At 39.3% G+C, this 20,977-nt stretch overlaps 1 protein-coding gene across 4 annotated transcripts in view; it reads left to right on the top strand.

Moving 5' to 3' along the window:
• The window catches only part of RAB3GAP2 (RAB3 GTPase activating non-catalytic protein subunit 2), a 52,727-nt gene that overhangs the window by 19,278 nt on the left and 12,472 nt on the right, over positions 1-20,977 (top strand). For 2 of the 4 annotated variants that reach the window (XM_075749289.1, XM_075749288.1), the window contains exons 7-23: positions 52-153; positions 1,717-1,816; positions 4,571-4,669; positions 5,532-5,680; positions 6,681-6,760; positions 6,873-6,962; positions 7,783-7,922; positions 9,643-9,859; positions 10,179-10,322; positions 10,592-10,674; positions 11,208-11,272; positions 11,676-11,766; positions 13,902-14,029; positions 14,618-14,831; positions 16,319-16,416; positions 17,277-17,382; positions 18,400-18,560. In XM_075749289.1, coding sequence (XP_075605404.1) covers positions 52-153; positions 1,717-1,816; positions 4,571-4,669; positions 5,532-5,680; positions 6,681-6,760; positions 6,873-6,962; positions 7,783-7,922; positions 9,643-9,859; positions 10,179-10,322; positions 10,592-10,674; positions 11,208-11,272; positions 11,676-11,766; positions 13,902-14,029; positions 14,618-14,831; positions 16,319-16,416; positions 17,277-17,382; positions 18,400-18,560 — 2,067 coding nt within the window. Of the gene's footprint in view, positions 1-51; positions 197-1,716; positions 1,817-4,570; positions 4,670-5,531; positions 5,681-6,680; positions 6,761-6,872; positions 6,963-7,782; positions 7,923-9,642; positions 9,860-10,178; positions 10,323-10,591; positions 10,675-11,207; positions 11,273-11,675; positions 11,767-13,901; positions 14,030-14,617; positions 14,832-16,318; positions 16,417-17,276; positions 17,383-18,399; positions 18,561-20,977 lie in introns of all 4 variants that reach the window. The other 2 variants (XM_075749290.1, XM_075749291.1) reach the window with 2 other exon arrangements.

Here is a 20,977-nt window from a genome sequence, read left to right as displayed (position 1 = left end):
CCCTAAGAAAAGGGACAGGAATGTTTATACTCGTTATTCTTTCTCTTCCAGAGTGGAGTACTGCTTCTTGCACAGCTTTTAAATGAAGATCCTGTCCTGCAGCTTAAATGCAGAACCTATGAAATTCCCAGGCATCCTGGTGTCACAGAACAGGTTTTGTCAGATTATTTCAAAAGCGAAGTGGCAGTGTTATGGGGTGTGGAAGGGAGTCTTCTCTGTGAATCCTCTATGTCCTTTACCAGTTTTTGATGGGTGGACAATTCCTTAGAACAAGAGACTCTGGATTTCTTGTTCTAGAAGTATTCGTGCCTGTATAGTTTGAGGATTCAGAATTTCTTTTTATTTTTTGGAGTATTTAGTTCGCTCTATGGATTTGTTCTGTTTTTCTCTATGATAACCTTAGAAAGGAAGGCTTCATTCATTTCCCGTTTATTCGTGTATGTGCACAAAATACAATAATCATAGAATGGTTTGGGTTGGAAGGGACCTCAAAGATCATCTAGTTCCAACCCCCCTGCCATGGGCAGGGACACCCTCCACTAGACCAGGTTGCCCAAAGCCTCATCCAACCTGGCCTTGAACACTTCCAGGGATGGGGCCTCCACAACCTCTTTGGGCAACCTGTTCCAGTGCCTCACCACCCTCATAGTGAAGAATTTCTTCCTAATATCTAATCTAAATTGACCCTCCTTCAGCTTGAACCCATTACCCCTTGTCCTGTCACTACACTCCCTCATAAACAGTCCCTCACCATCTTTCCTGTAGGCCCCCTTCAGAAACTGGTAAGCCCCAATTAGATCTCCCTGGAGCTGCCTTTTCTCCAGGCTGAACAACCCCAACTCTCTCAGCCTGTCCTCATAGGAGAGGTGCTCCATCCCTCCAATCAGCTTCGTGGCCCTCCTCTGGACTCGCATAATATATGGATGAAAGGAGGAAATGCAACTTGACTGGTTGCAAGAGCTATATGTACTCATTCATAAGAACTTACTTTAATTATTTCACAGAGAAGATAGCTGAAAATTAAAACAATCTTTATAGGAGATAGTGCTAGGAACCTGCATGTCATTATGAGTAATTCCTGCAGAGGAGGCTCTTGCAGAGCTTAAGCTATTGAGTAGAAAAGCCAGCTTTCCTTGCTCTTGGCTGACTTGGCGTGCTTTATGCAGAAAACTAATGAAGTTACAGAAATTTCCAAGTTTGCTTTATACAAATGCTTGTGCGATTTTGCATGACATTTTGCGATCGGTTTTGAAATACAGAAGCATTAAGGAATTCGAGTCTTGAATTTATATCACCAAATCAGCATTTATGTGCCCAAGTAGTAATTCAGGCGCTAATCCAGTTTCAGAATTTGATTCATAAACCCTCGGTACTTGCATTCTAGGTAAACTTGTTTTTCTGTGGCTTTCACAAGCTACTATAACTTTCGTCTTTTCTCCCTAAGCCAGTAAATATATTAAGCAAACATAAAAGTCATTGAAAGCAGATAAAAATATAAAATTATTTGCCTAAATAACTTATTCATATACTGTATGGTTTAATACTGAATTTCTGTAGTTTTATCTTATTCTGTTGCCTAGTGTTTGTTAGATATTAACTCTCTGGATGTAATCCTCATCTTCGTGTAGTTAACAGTGTAAAAAGCTAGAAAAGAAGCTATTATAACAGTAGCAGTGATTCATTTTTTTGTCTCCCTTCTCTCATTTTCTTCCACAGAATGAAGAACTAAGTATCTTGTACCCAGCAGCGATTGTGACAATTGATGGTTTCAGCCTCTTTCAGTCCCTTCGTGCATGTCGCAATCAGGTAGCAAGAGGTACGTTTAAGAGGAAATGTTTATTTCTGACTCTGTTAATAGTATTTTACATGAAATTTACTTATGTTTGTTAAATATCAAATCAAGGTGGAATTTGGATCTTCCTTGCTTGTCCATCAGTATATAGGCATCTGCTGCATACAAGGAAATGTCGTCTTCTACAGAAAATGTTCTTGGAGCATAAGTTTGTCTGAGTAGCATTGCCTGTCTTGTATGTTCTTACCACAATACTCTATACTGGTTTTGGCTGGGATAGAGTTAATTTTCTTCGTACTAGCTGGTATGGTGCTGTGTTCTGGATTTGTGATGAAAGCAGTGTTGATAACAGACTGATGTTTTAGCTATTGCTGAACAGTGCTTACACAGCATCAAGGCTGCTTCTGTTCTGCACGCTGCCCCGCCAGCGAGCAGGCTGGGGGTTCACCAGAAATTGGGAGGGGACACAGCTGGGACAGGTGACCCAACTGACCAAAGGGCTATTCCATGCCATGTGATGTTATGCCTGGTGATAAAAGCTGGGAGGAGGGGAGGACGAAGTGGAGGAACATTCAGAGTTATGGCATTTGACTTCCCAAGTAAGAGTTACGTGTGATTAAGCCCTACTTTCCTGGATACAGCTAAATGCTTGTCTGCTGATCGGAAGTAGTGAATGAGTTCCTTATTTTGCTTTGCTTGCATGCAGAGCTTTTGCTTTACCTGTTAAACTGTCTTTATCTCAACCCACAAGTTTTCTCACTTTTACTCTTCCAATTCTCTTCCCCATCTCAGGAGGGAGTGAGCGAGCGGTTGTGTGGTGCTTAGCTGCCCGCTGGGGTTAGCCCGCAGCGTACTGCTAAGGTGCTTCTTAGGATGTCAGGATGCTGATTTCACTGTCAGTGAAATGCTTTCTTCCCAGTAAGGACTTTCTGGGAAGTGATAAATGATGTGATGATGATGTCTGTAATGGTCCCTGCTCTTTGAGTTAATGTCTAAGAGCTTTTGATACCTGGTTTTTGATTGCGCAGCCTTTGATTCTGTTCCTTTAGTATAGTGCCTGTTTGTACTCTAATTTGGAAACAGGGTCAGTTACCGGGGGTGAGAGGAGAACTGTGTAACAGTACTGTGTGGTAGATTGCACAAGTACAGCACTGTTACAGTTCTGCAAGGTAAAATGTTAAACAGATGCTGTTGCTGAATTGTTCCCCCGAATTTCATAGAATCGTAGAATGGTTAGGGTTGGAAGGGACCTCAAAGATCATCTAGTTCCAACCACCCTGCTGTGGGCAGGGACACCCTCCACTAGACCACGTTGCCCAAAGCCTCATCCAACCTGGTCTTAAACACTTCCAGGGATGGGGCATCCACAGCCTCTTTGGGCAACCTTTTTTTGCAATTTCCTGATGGTTGTTCTCACTGAACTTCATATTTGTCAGATTCTTGTTTCCCATACAGCAGGCCACATCATCAGACAGCTGTAAGGCTGGGTGTAGGTGGGAAGCGCAATGAATCTGACAGCATTAGGAACTGTTGGGACAGCAGCACCCTTAAACTAAGGCTTGAATCTTACATAGAAGGGATGAGTGGTAAATAATACTATAGCGAGACAGCTCTTCTCTGAATCATATGGGGATGGCCAATAGGAATGGATTGTTCACTCTTTTTTCCAGCTCAGGATGAAGTGGCATGAAATGAAGCTAGGTGATAGTAAATTCGAAATAAAAAGTAGATGGGTGTTTATGCAGTGTGAGGTTAAATTGTGGAATTCTTTGCTTGAGGTTGATGTGGATGCTAAAAGCTTGCTTGGGCTCAGAGGAAAACTGACAGATTAGTGGAGAAGCAAGCTATGGAGCTTTACTGAGTGCTTGGAGCTTACCTCTGGCTGAGGTCTCTTTAGAAGCTGGTTTAAGGGAAACATCAGGTATGTGTCCTTGTTCTAATAGTCTTCCCTAGACATCTGGTTTTAGATCTGCTCGGATCCTGATCTACCATGCTAAATGGTTCCCTGGGTCTATCTGGTAATGTCTGTTCTTATCCTCTTAATGAAAAGGTAGCATTTCCATGGAACATAGGAGAAGGCAAAACTCGTCTAAGTCAGAACTTTAAAAACTGATATTCTGTGAATCATGCAACAAATAAGAAAGAAGAGACAGACATTGTAATGAGAAGTATCCATCTACTTTCACAACCAGAACATGTTCTAATCTTGCAATGAGTGATCACCATTTGCAGAGAAGCACTTACAGCTGGTTGTAATATCTGCAGCCAGAGTGCTCTATCTTCTTTCATTCTTGGTCATTGATGTTTGTCATAATAGGTATTTTGAAGAGTTTCAGTCATTGCTTTAGTTTTACCACTGTTCTTACCTCACACTGTTACATACCTAGTGAACGTGCTGACTTTGCAAGTGCTTTGGTAGGGGAGTTTCCACTTAAACATGCCCAGACCACGGAAGTAAATTGTAGTAGCATTTTTCAAATTGTACACGATATTAAACCATAAGTGACTAGTAAAACAAAGCTCTCAGCAAGTACAAAATATAGGTGTGATGTAATATCTTGTGCAATTTTATTCAGTTAATTTTAAAAAATGTTTTAATTTCATTAAGGTATGTAATTCAAAAGGCCATTTTAGCTCAGCAGATGTTCAGATGTACGTTAATTTAAAACTAAGTTATTTTCTGGCTTCAGATTCCTTCAATTTCTCCCCCCTCTGTTATGCTATTTCTTTGTCTTTGACTCAGTAGGAATTTTTTTGTGTTTTATCAACTTTTGTCAGCTGCAGCATCTGGCAATGAGAATGTGCAGCCTCCACCATTAGCTTATAAGAAATGGGGTTTGCAAGATGTGGATACGATTGTTGACCATGCTAGTATCGGTAAGCATTTCTGTTTAATTTCAAATATTTGGCTTAAATTATTGAATTAAATGTGATTTCTTATATTTGGCTTAAAAAAACCTGAATGTTTTTGTCCTGTTAAATGTGGGGTGAGAGCACTTAGTGGTATTATTTGGATAGAAATAGCTGTCGTAGTGACATTAACCATCATCAAAAATATATTTCACTTTTTCTTCTAGTCTTATTGAGCCTCCTCTTTCCACTTGAGGGGAGAAAAGGTGTTACAGCTGTAGCTGTCTTGTCCTCTCTTGTTTGGTAAGAGACAGCCAAGAGAGACTAGATAAGATGCAGTTATTCCTGTTTCTGCCAGGTTAAAGAGGTGTCTGGCAGGCAAGTTTAGACTGGTATGGGTCTTTCCTGAGTCTAGCACCTGAAGAAACTAAAATTTGGGATTACTCCTTTCCAAAAAAGACAAAGTGACTTCTAGGTTCTCAAAGACTTTCACTCCTTAGGAATTTGCAGAAGCCCGGGTTCTTGTCAGACAGGCGAATCTGAGGGACAGTAAGCTTAATTTCTCTTGAATGCTTTTCACAAAAGCAGTAAGAGGTCAGAAGGGGGCTAACGAGGCAGGTGAAGTGAATTTGATAGATGTATTTTTGCTGCTGAACTCAGCTGAAGCTTTGTTCTTCTAAACAAACTTACTGTGCTTGATAATTAACCTAAGTACATTCAGTTAGTTCTGCTGTGTTCTTTGGAATTTCTGTGGTAAAAGCTGCTCCTCCTCCCTTCCCCCTGAATGTTGGCTGGTCAGTCAAGAAGATAGGAATATATTTAGTCTTCTAGAGCAATTGCATGCATTTGTTCTGAAAGTATAAGACATTCACTGTAATGTTTTTGTTAGGCATCATGACGCTGTCTCCTTTTGATCAAATGAAGACTGCCTCCAATATAGGTGGATATAATGCAGCCATAAAAAACAGCCCACCTGCTATGTCTCAGTATGTTACTGTTGGATCCAATCCTTTCACTGGTTTCTTTTTTGCCCTGGAGGTATGTGCTACAAAGCTGACTTGCTGAAACTTTGAGTAATTAATCCTTGTCTTTTGTGTATGGGTATTTCTGAAGTATTATGTTCATTTTATGCTGATGTTTCCCCCTCTTCTTGATTTTCTGAAACTGGAATGATTTGGAGTAGATGTGATAGCAGTACCTACCACAGGGTCCTGCTAATGAGAAGTCTTCTTCTTTATCTTAAAACGAACGTGATAGTAATTTTTTTTATTTTTTCAGTTGTTAATTTATTGCCAATTAAGTAACCTAAGGTTTTTTTAAAAAATTAGGTTGAGTTTATGTAAACACGCATCTTATGGATTTTTGGAGGCCTTTGCTCCATGTGTACACATATGGCCTGAGTATACATACTGTGGTGATTTCATAGAGTGGAACTACTGCTTGTAGAAGAAAACTGTAACTTATGCTTAATGATACCTGTAGCACACTTACGTCGTCCTCTTTTCTATTGGAGGAGAAGGATGGCAATGTAGCTGTGTGACTTGTATGTTCAGACCCTACGTGTGTGCTATCCTTATAAGGATCAAAAGTTGATTGAAAATGCTAGAATTGGAATTTTGATTTTTTTTGTGCTTGCTTTTCCAATATGTTTATGAAAAAAAAAAACTGCTTACGTTCGTTATTTGCAAGGATGCCAAAGCCATACACCAGCTAACTCTCCATGATAAATCATACACAGGGTTTTTTCAACTTCTGTTGCAGACAAACATACTGAGCTACCAGTGACTTGCAGGAGGATTTTGAAATGGTAAAGAGATGTCAGAATGGCTTTTCTGGGGGCAATGAATTAAAATTTTGCAGAGTCTTAAAGCTATGCTTTCTGAGCTGAAAGTCCATAGGAGGCCTGAAAAACTATTCTGCAGTTGAGTTCAGTGTAAGAACTATTTCTTGGCTTTTGAAACACTTTGTTCCTTTGTTTCAGGGTGTCTCACAGCTGACTATTTCTTGACTTTCTAAACACTTTATTCCTTTCTTTCAGGGTAGCTCACAGCCACTGTTGTCTCACGTTGCCTTAGCAGTTGCAAGTAAACTGACTTCAGCATTATTTAGTGCTGCCAGGTAATAACATAAAAAATTACATTAAATTATTTTTGTTTTAGTAGCTGCATAATAGTTTGAGGATTTTTAGGACCGTTAGTATGATTCTTCTAATGCATTTTTCTACTGCAAGTGGCTGGCTTGGTTGGAAGAGTAAACATGAAGAAGAACCTGCCCAAAAACAGAAACCAAAAGTTGAACCTGCAACCCCACTGGCAGTGAGGTAAGTTTTGCATACTGTCTCAGTTGATTTAAATTTCTTGTGTTTTTAATTGTTTGAATTATTTCGAAAGGTGCATAATTGATGAACATGTTTGTTTTTCTTGACTTTAAGCAGCGGTCACTTGTTTTAGGCAGTTTACAGGTCATTTGTTTTAAGCTTTGTTTCATTTCAGTTTATCATTCTGGACAAATTACTCATCTCTCTCACTTCCGGTGTGGGGGTTCATCATTCCTGTAAAAGCACAGTTTAATGATGGTATAAGTTCACAAATATCAGTACTGAAGTTTATCTCTGAAGAGCTTCAAAGAAGTCAAATGAAGTGCTTGCTGCTTAAGATAGTTTAAAGCCCCTCACAAAAATTGGGAGGTATGCTGTTTCCCTGTTGATTGTGGAGAGAGGAGAATGGGAACAACAGGTTGCAGCCTAATGTTTTCAAGAAAGCTGGTAAAAGAGTAAATCAACTCCTGGTTGGTTTTCCTGTTTTTTGGTTTTTTTTAAGTATTCTCAAGACTAGTTGGCAATAGAGGGCTTACAAAGTAACCGACTGCTCTGAGATCTGTGCCTGACAGTGTATGACAAGGCAATCCCTTATCCTAGTTTCTGAACTTTGATTTTCAGTAGGACTTTGACAGACCTACAAGATCTCCCAGTAGACAACACAAAAACTTTTTTCATACTTTGCTCTTAATTTTACCCATACTGTTGTTACCTTAAAAAAAAAAAGAGAAATCTTAGTCCTTATAAGATACTCTGTTTACTATTTCTGAAGAAAAATAGGTATCTAGTGGTTTTGCTTGATGATTTTTTTTTTTTTTTTAAGGTTTGGACTTCCAGATTCCCGTCGCCATGGTGAAAGAATATGTCTTTCTCCGTGTAACACACTGGCAGCAGTAACAGATGATTTTGGAAGGGTTATTTTACTGGATGTTACAAGAGGACTTGCAGTTCGCATGTGGAAAGGTATGATAGTGTATATTAGTATAGCAAATAATATTCTTCAAAATACTTGGCTGCTTATGTTCAGACTTAAATTCCAAGTGTTTTTCCATTATTACGAAAGACTTTAATAACACAATGTACTACAAACCAAATATTAAAGGCACATGTAATATAAAGTCCATAAGGGTACTGTTTTACCAATCTCTGAAGTCCTAATATGGCATATAGTAAAAATTTAGTCTGTTTTGGTTTCTACTGTATGGATTTTATGGGGTGTGTGTTTGGGGTTTTTTGGGTTTTTTTCTCCCCACAGACTGTATCCTAACAGAAAGTTTTGACCAAATATTTTTTTTCAGAAGAGCTTTAGCTCTCTTCTCCAAAATTCTTTCTCTTGCGAAGCTCTAGTATCTTCTTTAATTCTGCTGAGAAAATAGACAGAAGTTTGAAAAATCAGTAAGAAGATATACAACTTTAGATTCTCATTTCATCATGGTGACTGCGCAAGAAGGGAGTGTTCAGCCTCTTCTAAACTGAGGGCTTTTTGAAAAAAATAGAGATGTTAAGCTTTCAAATTGTAATTATACTTAATGTTACAATAACTCTTATTTTTTCCATAGAATTAAAATTTTGCAGCTATTTAGGAGATGGAAGATAAGTTTTAAGAACAGATAGAAAATCTCTAGCTCTTCTTTCTTTCTCCCACACTACCAGTTCAGAAGATTAGTGGTCATGAATATAGTAGCTACTTCAGCGACATGCTAAGAGTGTAATAACTAGAGTAATCATGTTTCCCCTGTGCATTCTCCTTTTCTCATATTTTGAAGCTTATTAGCTAAAATATGTGCTTTCTGATGTTCTTGGACTTTGTTTCTTCGTTACAGAGAACTTCATATTATCTAGAGAGTACTATTAGAGTCCTAAGCTTTATTTGATAGTCAGACACACATTTACAATTTGCCAGTGTTTCCCCAGTGAAGCTGTTGAGATGTGAAATAGCACTGGGGTTTTCGTTTTGAGCAAAGCTGTCTACTGAATTAAATCTTTCGAATCGTAGCTTTTCTCATTAACAGAGTTGTGAATACTTTTTTCAACTTTTTTGGTATAATATATCCTTTTATAAGCTTGTTTTATACATTAGTATTTCACTTGTGGTTTGGAGTCTTCATTTCTACTTACTAAACCATTACATATTGATGTCATTAGAGCATCTCTGCCTTCTTTGTTTAGGAAGAGTTTATGAGGGAAAGTATTTGCACTACCCAGAGAGAGAGGGTGGGGGGAAGATGAGTGTTTTTATTGGGTTACTAAAAGTTGCATTTTAGTGATGAAAACCTTCCATATCTTGTTATGTAGGTTATGCAAATTTCCTTCCTTGTGTTATTTTGAAACGTGAGAAATCTGGACGCTTACTACAGATCCTTCTTTTCCGAGAAGCTTTTGCATTGGTGTAATGTCCAGAGTACAAACCTGATGAGTTTTGGGGTTTTTTTGTGGCTTCTCCCAGAAGTACTTGTTTCTCCCCAGAGCTTTGCAGGAGCCTGTGTTTGGCTCTGAGTTGTCCTCTGGTGGGCCCTGTTCTGAGTCAGTGGACCACAGTTCTTGCCAGGAGTCTGACCAGAGTTGCACAGTTTGAAACAAAGTTCAAGACAGCTTGCTGGAATAGTACTTAAGTGGGTAGTGATGTGTACTAATCATGTATTAATTTCTGCACGCTGATGAACTTGTGTCTTCTCTTACAAAGGATACCGTGATGCTGAAGTTGGTTGGATACAGACTGTAGAGGACCTTCATGAGAGGGAAACTGAGAAGATGGATTTTTCACCTTTTGGAAATGCACAAGGCCCAAGCAGAGTGGCTCAGTTCCTTGTGATCTATGCTCCGAGGAGAGGCATTCTGGAAGTATGGAGCACGCAGCAAGGGCCTCGGGTAGGAGCCTTCAACGTGGGGAAATATTGTAGGTAAGAACCAGTTAGCAAGTAGGCATATTGGCTGTGCTGCTGCGATAAACTGCTATTGGGATATGCCAGTGGTAAAAGTGGAAAGTGCTGACAGGTGCTTTTTGCGTTGCCCACAGTGTTTCTACTAAATGCAGCTTGTTGTTTTACAGAAGGAGGTTTTGTCATGTTTCATCACTTTACAGTCTTTCCTGATAAACACATTTAGCAGTTGTTAAACCTTAGTTTTATAAAATTTTTCTTCTTTTTATTCAGTATGTGGAAAGGGAAGGTTGGTAACTTCATTCTTCACTGCAAAGGCCGTGTTTTTTGTTGATTTCAGGTTGTTGTATCCTGGTTATAAAATAATGGGTTTAAACAATGTGACCAGTCAGGGTTGGCAGCCGCAGACTTACCAGATATGCCTTGTTGATCCAGTCTCTGGAAGCGTAAAAACTGTCCACGTACCTTTCCATTTAGCACTGAGGTAAGGACTTTGTGCTCTGTATAACACAATGAATTTTATTATTGTTTTCTGAAGCAATGTTTTATGTAAAGACAGCAGTTCTGGTGTTCCTTCTCATGCTGAATATTACTCTGGTAATAGTCTCATTGGTTTGTATGCATTAAGGTAACATCACATTAATGAAAATCAAGTTTGAAGTAGCATAAATAATTTTAAAAATGTATTTTTTTTTTTCACAATCATTCACTTTAGTTCCCTTCACTCATACACTCAAAATTATTTCCCTTCAGTGATAAAAAGAGTGAGCGAGCAAAGGATATGCATCTAGTGAAGAAGTTAAATACTTTACTCAAAGCTAAAACCTCCGATCTGGGTAGGTTCTCCTGAATAATTTCTTAAGATTGTATATTAACAAATGATTCTTGTATTATCTGCCCTGCAAGTGTACAAATGTGGGTGTGATTGCGGTGCATTCTGACAACTGGATGTGCTATGAATTATGATCTTTAAGTAGCTTTTTTTAATAAACTACCAGATTAAATTTATTTTGTAAAGGGTCAAGGATAAGCCTTGTCTGCCATGTAAATCTTTATTAAACTCTGCTTGCATAAAACATGGTCTATTTGTGAGCCATTATGCTGTGTAATGGAGTTCAGCATTTGACTCTAGATATTCTTCTTCCTGTAAGTAATATATATTTCTTACAGAAGACAGATTTGGAGTACAAGATGCCACTGAACAGTTGTTTTGTTTTGTTTTCCTCAAATTTACTTTGGCAACTTTTGTAATAGTGTCTTCAACTCTATAGCATGAACTTGTGTGCATTTTAACTGTAGTGCGGGTTGACTTGCTTTTCAGAATGCATTTGAGAAATATTAATTTAGTTGTGATTGTCTCTGTTTGCAGATTTGGTTGAAGCTGAAGCAAAGGAATTAATACTTGATATTAAATACCCTGCTACAAAGAAACAGGTGAATATTTAGAAGCCTATATACTTTAATATTAGGGAAAAACTCGTTCTGTTGTCAGATTAGAGTGCTAAATATTTTTAAATCTTTCAAAATATGTTATTTTTTCCTAGAGTTACTTGAAGCAGATAATGGAGCTATATTGCTTTTCTTTTTTTTTTTCTTTTTACAACATATTGCCTGGAATTAATTTTGACTTGTGACTTCCCCAAGGCATCTTCTGTGATAAAAGTTGAAGTAATAGAGAGCAGACCTTTCTGTAGGATCAAATTACGCTACAAGTGTATGCGAAGACAAAATACAGATGAAAAATCATTGTCAAAGTTGTGCTATTGTTGGCTTACCTTATATGTTTTTACAGTAAAATTAAATAAATGTTTAATTCTGTTGAATGTCTGCTTAACAGGCTCTGGAGAGTATATTGACAAGTGAACGTGTGCCACTTTCATCTCTCACAAACATCACTCAGACATTAATGGATAATTTAAAAAAACAGGGTAGGTCGATACTTATTTTGCAAATAGAGAGAGGCATTTGCACTTTGTCTACAGTGCTGTAACATTGTAGAACTGTTCCACAGGGAGGCCGGACTTGGTTTGCTTAGTTTTGCTGCTAGGTATCACAGGATGTTGCTTCTATTTTTATTTTTTTTTTTAATGCAGACTACAAATAGCTTGCTAGTAAGTATGCTTTGCTATGCTTGCTATGTGCCTAGTACCTTAAAAAAACCAAAACAAACTAACCAACAACTGGGTTGGGTAATTGCATCCAGTACAACAAAGAAGCTTTCACAGACTTTTGCCTGTAGAAGTTTTAATTTGCTCTCTCTCTCCCCAAGGAAGGCAGTAAATATATAGTTCTTTGGATCTGTGAAGTTTTATGTACTGGAAACACAAAATTCTTATCACTGAGGATCTGAGCTCTGGCCAGATGTCTAATATCTCTTGGTAAACTTTGCTGAAGTTGTATTTCATATGTTTTGCTGGAGATTTCAGAGCCAATGTCAGGAAATGTCATTACCCATTCAAAATCTTGTTGCTGAAAATGTGCGAGATTGTTTCTTTGAAATTATACACTTGGTTCTCCCAATTTAGAATGATCCTTCTTTGTGCTTGAGGTGACCACGTTTTGGAGACCCAGCTGGATATTGAGGAATAGAGTTGGAGAAGCATGTGCCTGCCACTTCCTTTGCATGTGTTGGGACTTCTCAGCAATAGAAGTCTGCTTTTTAAAATTTTTTTTTTTTTTTATTTTTTTAATCACTGGATTCATTTCAGTTTGTTAGAAGATGAGGATTTAGCAATAGGAGTCAAGAAAGCCCTACCACTGTTGTGTGGAAGTCCTGAATAAACCATTTGTTACTAAGAAAGGCTGTGTCCCTTGTCCTGCCTCCGTGAGAACGTGACAACATGTTTTCATAGTTTCAAAGCCTTGAGAGGAAATCTTTCTTTCACTTGTATCAGTTTGTGTGTGTGTGGTGTGGGTTTTTTTTTTTCTTTTTTTAACCATTTTCTTGAAGTAGATAGAGGAGAGCTTCACACATGCAATTCTCTACCTAATTTTGGTCTGGTATTCTGAATCACTAACATTATGCATTTCTATTAGAGCTCCTAAAAAACCCAAAGAAAAATGGAAACATGCACTTTTACACTGAAGAGAGATTGACAGAACTGTATACTTACTGAGATCTGTTTGTTTGACTTTGTATTTTTCATCATTAATCTCTTACTGTCATGCATAACATTACTTCCTCGCAGTCACAATAAAGAACAAACTTGGCTGATGTTCCAGCTTTCTAATTTCCGAAGAGTAGTGGCATATCCTTCTGCTTGTGCTTAGTAGATAAAAGATAATGTGAAGCAGATGCTGGGCTCTGTGAATGCTGTGGTTGGGAAGAAAAGATCAAGTGACTGTATAGCAAGCTCTTTGTGTTTCTCTTGTTTGTAGGATTTTTAATAGCAATGTATCAAAAGTATTTAAGGGTTCAGAGGGAGAAATATGTTTAGAAGCTGTTTCAGGTGAAGATGATATATATTCAGAGATAACTTTGGTATAGAAAGGTCCTTTTAGTATATAAACTGCTTTCTTTAAAAATGAATAAGTTGGAATAGAGATTTTTTTTTCAACATTGTGTTGGTGTTAGTTTCCTATATTCCGATTACTGTTACTGAAATCGGAATGTCAATAGATACACGAAATTTCTGAGCCTAAGACTGTAGAAATACAAAAGGCAGTGCATTGCAGAGTTTAAATTGAATTCATATTAGTAGATGTCAAGGTCATTTCTGATGCAAGAAATATACTTACAATATTGGCCAAATGAATAGAAGATTATAGTTTGGTATTCTTGATAAAATATATTTGAGACTTAGTGTATTTCAGTTTTTTGGCAATCTCTGATTTGGCCTTAGACCAGGAAAAAACAAGAGATCTGTATTTGTTCAGTTCTACACTGTCAGCCTCCTTCAGTTTAAAAATGAGCCTGCCATCTTTCTCTAATACTCCTCATAAAAATAAATTACACTGAGACACCTCTAGTTCTAATAGAGGAGGAGTTAAATGCAGCTGCAAAGTATGTTTCACTATTCCAGGCTATATATTCAAGTTCAAATGCAGTTTTATTTCTCCTCAGAGCTTGAGTGTGTGGATGAAGGACTACTGCAGTTCTGCGCAAACAAGTTAAAGCTGTTACACCTTTATGAACTAGTTAGCAAACTAAATTCCCAAAGCATACAGAAAGACACTTCACCTTCAGATAATGTGAGTAATTTCAAAATTCAGTTGTCTTACAGAATCAAGTGATGATTTAAGCATAAAAATGTTTTCAAGGCCTCGGATAAAATAAATAGGTAAGCAAGCTACCTGGTTTTGTGTCCTGGAACTTTTAATGCAGTAATTGTTTTAGAATGCCTTCTTTTTTTTTTTTACCACTGTAGAAATGCCTAGTAATTAATCTACGTAATATATATTAGCAGTCACATAAAGTTGAGATAGAAGTGAAAATAGGATCAGTATGTCCTGATTTCAGTCCTTTATCCAAAGTACATAGCATGTTCTTAAATTTGGAAGGGTATTTTGGGACCAGTAGAAATGACAAATTCTGATATTTGCTTGTGTAGCATCATAATTTGGCTTGCTTTTGATATCATTTATAAAAATGCTTATACATTTATAAAAGCCATAACTGATTTTGAGATTATTCAATCATTTTGGTCCTTTTTAAAGACACTTTTAATGCTCAAAATATTTTTCTTCTTCTGACTTTTCTTTTAGTTTTTACTGTGTTTTGAAAAACATCCATTTGCATTAGTCTTGTGATGTGCATTTTTTTGGGCTTTTGGTTTTAAGGACTTGGCTAAACTGCTTCGGCTGGAAGAAAAAGATTTTCATAGGCTTCAAACTTTACTGGAGAACTACAAGAAAGAAAACACCCAAACTGCTGTTCAGTTTGCTGATGAGAAGGATGATGTATTGTCTGTGAAAATGTTCTTAGAGTATCTGGAGTATGAAAAGGATGTGATTAATGTGAAAAATATGGAAGACGGAGAATATGTGGCTTTAGGTAAGAGCTACTGAACTGTTTGTCAAAGTACTTGAAGAGTGATTATATAATCTAAGATAGTACAAATATTTTTAGCCTTAATATGGGGGTCTTACCAAGCTGGCTTGCCTTGAGGTAGCATGTGGCAGTGCTAGTTCCAGACTCTTACCTTTAGCCATAGGACAAGTCTTTCTATCTAGATGGATGGATTAATACTAGTTAACTACATCTGTGGATGTAATTACCCTAAAGCGATGGTATCACTGTTCATTCGTTTATTAACGCCACTAAATTGAACAGTGGTAACTAGGTACCTTACAGAGCAGCTGTATCCTGCTGTTTCTTTTGTGATCACAGCCCCTTGAATTCAGTTAGTGACAGAACTGACTTTAGCCTCAGAGATGGGGAACCTGACCAGAGGCAGCACAGGGCTGTTAGGTGAAGGAATAAGGACCCTTCACTTGTGGAGTTGAGGAGATTTTGGACAATGTTGATCTGAAATATTATGGATGGAGGGGAGAGTGTCTGGGGTGTCTGGTGGGGTGTGGGATGGGGTTGCTGTCTGTGGTCTGTTTTAGTTTGCAAATCTATTCTGGACTGTCCTTGAGGGGCTCTTGAGAAATAACTAGTGGAAGCAGCTTGAGTTAAATCTGTCTCAAAGGCACTGCCTTTCCAGATGACTTCTTTTCTGGGGAAATTTTGGAGCAAACACCGAATTCTGTGCACAGGTGTTGTATGGTATTCACTTTGTAGCCTCCTGCTTCTTTTGGCTTTAATTGTCAGACTTTGAGAGGAATTGGGACTGAAAAGTTAAGCAGAAGAGCTTGGCTTTCATCTATATGAAGATCAAAGGCTGTTTCTAAGTAATCTTAAAATTTGCATTTTCTTTACCATGACACTATACTTGGTTTTAAGAACTGGGGGAGGAGTACTCTTGTCCCCACCTGCTTGGACAGGGGTCACCAGTAATGTATTAGGGTGTTCAGCTGTAAACAAATATAACTGAAATGTGAATGTCATGCTGAGCAGTTTAGATAGTTTCTTGAAGATCTTGTTTTTCCAATTTTCCTCTGCCTCAAAGGGACCTTCACACTTTTTGTAGTGCTGGTAAGGTATGAACTATGTAATTGTTTGGGGTTTTTTTAATTGGTTGAAGTACCACTAGCTTGCTATCTAAGATACAACATGCTGCCACACAGTTATGGGTTACTCCATAGATAAACTTGGCCAACACTTCAAGCCATTCTTTGAATTTAACAAAATATGTAAACCTTTGTTTTGTGTTAAATCCATTTTCTATATGACTCCTGTAGTGGTAGGAACACTTAAGTCCTTAGTGGAGAAGAAGGTTTATTACAAAGGGTAAACCATTAGGATGTCCTGATGTAACTTAGTCCTTTGTATTGCACTCTTTGGGACCTGATCAATAGATGATCTTTCATAGAAGTGTGAGGAGACAGGCTGTGGCTTTAGATGCCATTCATAATGTCAACTATTTGTTGCTTCAGGCAGCTTTTTCTTCTGGAAGTGTTTGTGCGGGGAGAGTTCCACAGAGGAAATGTGTCATGCATTGGAATCAGCAGGTTTTAGCCCTCAAATCTTGTTGGTAAGATATTTATTACATACTTTAAAAATCTGATTTAGTATTTTGAAAACAAAACATTGAAGGAAAAAGTTCTGAATGTTGACCTTTGGATTAATGCTGTATTCAGGCTGCGTTCAAATACTCCCACATTCAGTTTTTTAGGTGCTCATATTTATAGTTCCTGCTTAAGAGATGACAAAATAAAAAAAAAAGGGAAGAAAATCTTCTAGTAGAAAACGTGAGTATTCTAGTAGGAATGTCTAGAGTATGCATTTAGGACTACAAGATGATTTGCTGAAGATTTCTTCTACAAAGAATCAAAAATTAGCAGAGTAGTTACTTTCAGGTACTGATTCATTTGTTACAATTCCTTTTTGCAAGCAAGGAAGTTTGAAAAGAATTAGAAGTAAATTTTTCAGAATCGCTAGTAGTGTTCAGACAATCATCTTTATCTTTCATCTGCATATAATTTTAGTCTTTTGCTACTTTTCTATCTACTACATAATGATGGAAATACCTATTTCAGTATCACTTGCCTGTGTGAGATTTTCAGCTGTAATATTAATAACTACTAATGTTTACCAAGTTGAGATTGCTAATATACTGGAATTAGTTCGCTGTGCCTTCAAAAGAGGGTGTTTTCTGAGATACCTTTCTAAATGAAAGATACAGATTGTACTGTGTCATTTCAAAGTCTGTCATAGGGTGTCTTATGCAATGTATTTTTAACTTTCTATGCTAATAGAACAAGGGTTCATGGATATAACATTTCTGCTCCATGACACAAAATTTGTTTGAGAAAGTGTTTGCATTAGGTATCTTGCCATATTAGAGTTTCATTCTGTTGCTTTAATTCTATATTCTCTTTTTTTTTTTTACAGTCACTCCTTCTCAATTTATGGCTTTCCAAGGAAAAAGATATTCTAGACAAACCAGATTCTGTCAGTTGCCTTCATGCTGTGCTGTCACTTCTGAGCAAAATGAAAGGTGAAATGTGCATTTGGAACACTTAAACACAGCTGACACTAATTATTATTAGAAATTTGCCACTCTGACTAGCCTATATTATCACTTAGGGTCATGTCCCGTCCCCCTCCCCCCCCCCCCCCCCAAATTATGTAACAGAGCTAAATGCTGCATGTTGATGAACTAATTAAAATACAGTCAAAATCTGAGGAGTGTCACAATTAAATGCCTTTTTCATGCCCTGCAGTTTCACTCTCCACTAAGTTGACACAACTACTTGGCACCAGAAGGTGGCTGTCCAGCTCCCCTTCCTCCCTTTTTGGGGTATATAGTCCTGCCCTTTTCCCTTGTGCTGACTGGCTCTCAGAAGTCCTTTGAGTTGCTTTAACTCATTGAGACGCCATTATTCTAGCAGCATTTGTATATTGAACATCTCTGTAACTTGAAGGGTACTCTATAAAGTCAGCCTGCTGTTATTTGGGGTAAGTTGTGTAATGAATAAATACTGATTCTCCTACCTCACACAAAGCTGCTATGGATATGTCTGTGCCAGGTTCCTTTATGTCTAGTTCACCGTAGGGCACCACTATTAGCTTGAAACTGGAAGCCTGAACAAGCAAGTGCTGCTGTCTGAATAAATTAATTCTGCTGAACATGAGGCAGCCTGAAGAGAGCCATTGAGTGCGTTGAATACATGTGGCATCTTGAAATCACAAAAGAAGCTGTCTGCGTTGTGAAGTGTCATTTTGTAATATTCCCTAGATCTAGTAAGCGTGCAGCAGGTTTTACTACCAAGTGATTTAGATCTATTGCCTGTGTCCTGCAAGTGAAACTTGGAGAATGAGTAATTCACATTCTGCTCTTTATTTTAAATTTGTGTGGTAATCTAGAAATTGTATGCTACATATCTACAAAAAGAGAACGTAGAGTAATTGGAAATTGCTTCTAATACAAGCTGCTTTCAGGGTTGGTTGTTGCTTTACTAGTCGTAACACCTAGTGACCCGAGTTGAGTTTCCTGCTCTCCCTTTCTCTGCAGTTGCCATAGATGAGTCATGGGACACTCAGTCGGTTTCCCCCTGGTGGCAGCAAATGCGTACGGCTTGTGTTCAGTCTGAAAATAATGCAGCTGCCTTGTTATCTGCTCACGTTGGACATTCTGTAACCGCACAGATAATTGACAGTGTGACAGAGAAAAAGGTAAGTCATCTTGGACCTCCCCATTATAATTTATTTACCGTATCAGGTCCGTGCAAATTGCTGTCTTTGTAATAGAATAACATCCTCAACATTCAGTTGTCATCATTCTAACGTGGGCAAATAGTATCATAGAATGATTTGGGTTGGAAGGGACTTCAAAGATCATCTAGTTCCAGCCCCCCTGCTATCGGTAGGGACACCCTCCACTAGGCCAGACTGCCCAAAGCCCCATCCAGCCTGGCTTTGAACACTTCCAGGGATGGGGCCTCCACAGCTTCTCTGGGCAACTTGTTCCAGTGCCTCACCACCTTCACAGTAAAGAATTTCTTCCTGATATCTAATCTAAATTGACCCTCCTTCAGGTTAAGGCCATTACTCCTTGTTCTATTAGTACATGCCCTTGTAAACAGCCCCTCTCCAGCTTTCTTGTAGGCCCCCTTGACGTACTGGAAGGCTGCTGTAAGGTCTCCCTGGAGCCTTCTCTTCTCCAGGCTGAACAACCCCAACTCTCTCAGCCTGCCTTCACAGGAGAGGTGCTCCAGCGCTCTGATCATCTTTGTGGCCCTTCTCTGGACTCACTCCAACAGGTCCATGTCCTCCTTATGTTGGGGCCCCCAGAGCTGGATACAGTACTCCAGGTGGGGTCTCACAAGAGCAGACTAGAGGGGGAGAATCACCTACCTTGACCTGCTGGTCCTTCTTTTAATGCAGCCCAGGATACACTTCGCTTTCTGGGCTGCAGGCGCACCTTACCTGCTCATGTTGAGCTTCTCAACAACAAATACCCCAAGTCCTTCTCCTCAGGGCTGCTCTCAATCCATTCTCTGCCTAGCCTGCAGTTGTGCTTGGGATTGCTCTGACCCACGTGCAGAACCTTGCACTTGGCCTTGTTGAGATTGATAAGGTTTGAATGTGCCCACCTCTCAAGCCTGTCAAGATCCCTCTGGATGGCATCCCTTCCCTCCAGCATGTTGACTGCACCGCACAGCTTGGTGTCGTTGGCAAACTTGCTGAGGCTGCACTTGATCCCACTGTCCATGTCGCTGACAAAGATGTTGAACAGTGCCGGTCTCAGTATGGACCCCTGAGGAAGGTCAGTTGTCACAGATCTCCACTTGGACATTGAGCTGTTGACCACAACTCTTTGAGTGCAACCATCCAGTAAATTTCTTATCCACCCAGTGGTCCATCTGTCAAATCCATGTCTCTTCAATTTAGAGACAAGGATGTCGTGCGGGACAGTGTCAAATGCTTTGCATTAGTCCAGGTAGATGATGTCAATCGCTCTTCCCTTGTCCACTAGTGCTGTAACCCCATTGTAGTAAGGCCACCAAATTTGTCGGGCACGATTTGCCCTTAGTGAAGCCGTGTTGGCTGTGACCAATCACCTCCTTATTTTCCAAGTGCCTGAACATAGTTTCCAGGAGGATCTGCCCCAGTATCTTGCCAGCCACAGAGGTGAGACTGACTGGCCCATAGTTCCCTGGGTCTTCCTTTTTTCCCTTTTTAAAAATGGGGGTTATGCTTCCCCTTTTCCAATCAGTGGGAGCTTCGCTGGACTGCCACGACTTCTCAAATATGATGGATAGTGGCTTAGCAATTTCATCCACGGTTCCTGAAGGAACTGGTGGATGATCTCATCAGGTCCCATGGACTTGTGCACCTTCAGGTTCCTTAGATGGTCTCAAACCTGATCATCTCCAACAGTGGGTGGTTCTTCATTCTCCCAGTCCGTGCCTTTGCCTTCAGTGACTTCGGCGGTGTGGCTAGAGCACTTGTCGGTGAAGACTGAGGGAAAGAAATCATTGCGTTACGTCAGCCTTCTCCATATCTGGGTAACCAGGTCTACCATTCCCTTCTGGAGAGGGCCCACATTTTCCTTAGTCTTCCTGTTATCACTGACATACCTATAGAAGCTTTCCTTGTTGCCATTGAAGTCCCTGGCCAGATTTAATTCTATCAGGACTTTTGCTTTCCTAACCTGATCCCTGGATGCTCGGACAGTTTCTCTGTATTCCTCCCAGGCTACCTGCCCTTGCTTCCACCCTCTTTAGGCTTCCTTTTTGTGTTGGGCTTTGTCCAGGAGCTCCTTGTTCATCCATGCAGGCCTCCTGGCATTTTTACCTGACTTCCTCTTTGTTGGGATGCATCGCTCCTGAGCTTGGAGGAGGTTATCCTTCAATACAAACCAGCTTTCTTGGACCTTTCTTCCCTCCGGGTCTTTGTCCCAACGTACTCTACTGAGCAGATCCCTGAAGAGGCCAAAATGTGCTCTCCCGAAGTCCAGGGCAGTGAGCTTGCTGTGCACCCTCCTTGCTCCCCTGAGGATCTTGAACTCCACCATTTCATGATCACTGCAGCTAAGTCTGCCCTTGAATTTCACATTCCCCACCTTGTTGGTGAGAACAAGGCCCAGC

This window comes from Balearica regulorum, chromosome 3, assembly GCF_011004875.1.
Source record: "Balearica regulorum gibbericeps isolate bBalReg1 chromosome 3, bBalReg1.pri, whole genome shotgun sequence".
In the NCBI taxonomy this organism is placed as follows: domain Eukaryota; kingdom Metazoa; phylum Chordata; class Aves; order Gruiformes; family Gruidae; genus Balearica; species Balearica regulorum.
Note: the sequence above shows the minus strand (reverse complement) of the source record. Positions and strands in the feature narration are given on the sequence as shown.